The sequence below is a fragment of the Typopeltis vanoorti genome, chromosome 21 (genome assembly GCF_054136105.1).
Source record: "Typopeltis vanoorti isolate ZY-2024b chromosome 21, IOZ_Tvanoo_1.0, whole genome shotgun sequence".
Taxonomy (NCBI): domain Eukaryota; kingdom Metazoa; phylum Arthropoda; class Arachnida; order Uropygi; family Thelyphonidae; genus Typopeltis; species Typopeltis vanoorti.
Genome location: NC_143569.1, coordinates 47,861,961 through 47,866,186, shown reverse-complemented (window position 1 = coordinate 47,866,186; position 4,226 = coordinate 47,861,961). Strand labels below are relative to the sequence as shown.

The 4,226-nt window shown below is 43.8% G+C and overlaps 1 protein-coding gene across 1 annotated transcript; it reads right to left on the bottom strand.

Annotated features, from left to right (window-relative positions):
- Positions 1-1,723: 1,723 nt before the first annotated feature.
- On the bottom strand, positions 1,724-2,626 carry LOC150094833 (transcription factor Sox-2-like). The gene has a single exon (XM_090411674.1). It carries the CDS (start codon positions 2,555-2,557, stop codon positions 1,724-1,726), a length of 834 nt encoding a protein of 277 aa, XP_090267800.1. The 5' UTR covers positions 2,558-2,626.
- Between the last annotated feature and the right edge of the window lie 1,600 nt (positions 2,627-4,226).

Here is a 4,226-nt window from a genome sequence, read left to right as displayed (position 1 = left end):
TTCGTAATCACGTTTTCTGAAAACATTTGAAAAATGTTTGATTCTATTGGTTTTCCATTCCACTGAAACAAAAAAAGTTTTACAAGTTAAAGTAATCATAATGATTTTAATTAATAAAAAAAAAGGTGTAGATCAAATTTAAAAAATAGAATTTTTATCTTTCATTTAATACCTTAATTTTTTTATTATTTTACTTTATAATTTCAGTTGAATTCAAATATTATATATAAAATAATATATAATTGAGTATTTCAATATAATAAATCAATTCAAACATTTCTAGTGTTTTTTTTGTAAGTGATTGGACACACTCAATAAAAATTAAAATAAGACATGCAACAAAAGTTCATTCTTCTCGGTCAATTTATTAGTTATTGACTACGAAAAAAAGATGAGCGGTTTTGTGTGTGACAAAGGACAGACATAGAAATAAAGGTGGTTTGGAATAATGGGTGTGCTATATACAAATGAGGGACAAACTTCTACAGTGCAGAAATATGAGGGGGACAGGAATTGGGAAAAGGGAATTTTTTCCTTCTCGCAGAGGAAAAAAAAAAAAAAAAACATTTTACACACAAAAAAAATTTTTTTGCTACCTTCATTCTTCTGTAAACTAGATTGAAGGAAGCGTGAAATTGTCCTTTTAAAAGTATATAATAATATACACAGACAACACATAGGTTGTAGTTGAGTAAGTCCCGTGAGTCAGAGAGACCGAAAGAAAGAGAGAGACAGAGAAAAGAATCTTAGGAGTGATAAAAAGAAGATATTTTTTTCTTCGGCACCATTTTGTGCTATCAAACGTCATGAAGGCAATGAGTTATGAATCTATCTCTCTATCCATCGCTTACTCTCCGTCCCTCTACTCCCAGGTCGGGATACAATAGCTCATATTAGATACAAGTGTTTCAGGAACAGGAGAAAAACTCTATACAAGGCTCCCACATTGTGCAAACCAATATATTTAAGGGATAGCTAATGTATACATGCATATACACGGTATCGATGATTAAAAAAAATCATTTTTTTACGCAAAACATAAATTAAAGCTAAGGTGATTAAACCAAGAGTCCATAAAGTCCAAAAAACATAAAAGAGTGTGCTCATTGGTGAAAACAAGAAAAAACATAACGATTCCCACCCTCCCTATAAATTGATGGTTTTCTGTCGGAAGTCAGGGCTAGGGAGGATTTTTTTAAGGGGATTTTAACCCTCTTTCTACAAGTGAAATGCAATTTTTAACAACAGTTCACAACATAGTTTTTTCTTTGCTTTCTCCTTGATATTTGGAGAAATTTAAGATTACGGGGGTTATTTGGGGGGGGGGGATGTGTGAGCTACAAATCTACATCTAAACTCTTGGGAGATGGTTAAGGGGGAAAAGGGTAGTTTTTGTTTGTTTTCTTTCTTTTTTTTTTAAAAAAAATGAGAGACATCGTTTGGGGTTTATTACTTACGTTCGTCGTCACTTAGTAACTCGCGGACTATGAGCACACATCCGCTCTTGCACGGGTTTCGGTGTCATGCACCAAAAAAAAAAGTCCACTGTTCAAGTCTGTTTTTTGTTTGTTTGTTTATTTGCCAGTCCAGCACTAGGCAGGAGTTCGTAGGAATGCCAGGGAACAGTCACGGCAAATATAGGAATCACGGAGGTCAGTCAGGTGTCCTTTAGGAGAGCGAAACAAACAGGGTCCTTTGGTGTGCACACACACATACACACACACTACATATGAGTCAGAGGCATAGTACCTGGGTTCACGTCCGTCTGGGGGTAATGGTTCTGCATCTGTAGCCGACTCTGGACGTTGGGATCGCCGCTGTCTCCGGGCAGGTACATGCTGATCATGTCGCGAAGATCGGTGGTGCAGCCCGCTCGTCGACTGGCAGCAGCAACGGCGGCCGCGGCCATGGCGCTCGGCGAACTTTGACCTGTGGGGCTGGGTTCCGCTTTCATGGATCCGGACATCTGCGATGCCGCCGACTGCATGGACGAGTAAGCGGACGACATGGGAACGCTGTAGTTAGAGCTACCGTTCATGTAAGGCATGGTCATCGAAGAACCCGTGGTCATCGGGGTGTGCATTTGGGCTGTGGTCATGTCGTAGCGGGGGTAGAGGGCCGTGTTGGCCGCCATTTGGGACCCGTAACCGGCCGCTGCTGCTGCATGCTGTTGGTAAGCGTGAGCCGCCTCGTGCATCATCGCTGGGTACCCGTTCGGCATGTAGCCGTTCATCTGGTACATATCTCGACTGACCTGTTGCACGGCTGCAGCGGGAGATCGGGCGTCCGTTGGAAGTAAGCCACCCGCCAGAGGGTATTTGTCCTTCTTCATGAGCGTTTTGGTCTTCCGCCTGGGACGATATTTGTAGTCGGGATGTTCCTTCATATGAACTGCACGTAACCTCTTCGCCTCGTCAATGAAAGGCCGCTTCTCCGCTTCGGACAGCAGTTTCCACTCGGCTCCAAGCCTCTTGCTGATCTCGGAGTTGTGCATCTTCGGGTTCTCTTGGGCCATCTTACGTCGCTGTCCCCTCGACCACACCATGAAGGCGTTCATCGGACGCTTGACCCTTTCCTGGTCTTTCTTGTTATTGCCGCTACTGGAATTACTGGAGGAAGATGAAGATCCGCCTCCCCCACCGCCATTCTGGCTCTGAGAAGTGGGGGTGGGCGTGGGGGCCTGACTGGCAACCAGCGACGTCTGACTGTGATGGTGGTGATGCGGGGGAAGTCCTCCGGGCACTTTGATATCCGGGTCGAGCCCGGTTCCTGCTGCAGCACCGGATGAGTGCACGCTGAAGTGGTATGGGCCGTAGTCGCGGTCCATAACGGCCAGAGCGGCAGGGCTAGCAGCGGGCTGGTTCGAGGGGTCCAGCGAGTGGCTGCTACCGCTGCACAACTGGCAGGGACAGGCGCTACTCGGCCGAATGATGGTGGTGTCCGTGGCTTCGGTTGACTCGAGAACGGACTGGAAACGCTGCTCCGACCACCACCAAGTGCTGCTTGGCGTCTCGTGTCAGCTGGCCGGCCCGCAGCTCGAACGCCCTCCCTGCCGAATATCGGTCTCCACAAGGTCACTCAACTTAACGGCACGCCTGAGGCTCCAAGTCCTTGCCACCTGGTCGTACTGCTGCGCTTTGTTTTCCCTTTCGAGGTCCGTGTTTCGCTTTTAGTGGCCCGTGGGAGCGAGTCGCCCTCTTCTTCACTGTTTTTCTCTGTCTTTCTCACCAACTAACTTGCTGGAGTACCTTTCGAGGTTCAACTGTACGGCACACAACTTCCCACTCCCTCACTAGGCGAACAAGGTTCGGCCAACAAGAGCTGTGTATACTGAGTGTCTCTCGCGCCGACGCACTCCTCTTTCTATGGCCAACTTCCCTCGGAGACCATGCGATAGAACATCACAATGGTTTGGGCGCGCGCCAACATTAGCCAATCAGCGTCGCCTATTGCACGAGTTCGTATGAATGCCCATTCGCTACGCGGGAGCTTTACCAGGCACTGACGTAAAATGTTGGACCTTGACGTTGCACGGGAGGCGGAGTTAGTGCTTGCCTTATCTCGTGCTGGATGGCCTCACCCACTGGCCTCGAGCGGCCTATCTTTCCAGCGTTATGGAACAGAAGCATTACAGTACTTTGGCAAGTCTAGACTATATTCCACTGTTGAATCTTTGGTTTGTTGTTGTGTATTGTGAGCAGTTAACAACATGAAGGGAAGAAAAAAATTTAAAAAAAGTGCAGTTTTCTCTCTGGTTCTAAGAAATTGTCTTCCGGGATTTAGATTTAATACGCCATTAATAAAGCTAAGCATAAAATCGAGGCTTTTGTAATAAATCAAATGATTGCCATAGTTTCGTTTACACCATTTAAAAATCTATTAACAATTCAAATAAATATTATTTTCTAATAAATCCAAACCATTATGACTGTTACAGTTCTGATGTTTGATTCCGTACTACCAGATTACTTTCATCAGTTTCAATCATTAATAATTCAATTAAACGCTAATTTATATTTAATATTTAATAACTGTATTATAAAAAAAATTTAACTTTGTGAACAATTCAAATCGCGTTTAATCATTAGCCGTAAAATTATGAAACAATATTTTGTCAAACATCCACTCAATTGCATTATTTATATCATTTACTTTGAAAATTATAAATGGTGTCGTTGTTATCTCTTTAGTATTGCAAAAGTTAATTTAAAATTAAAATATCTTTT

Coding starts and splice junctions, on each gene's coding strand:
- LOC150094833 (XM_090411674.1), bottom strand. CDS start 2,557: ATGAACGCCTTCATGGTGTGGTCGAGGGGACAGCGACGTAAGATGGCC.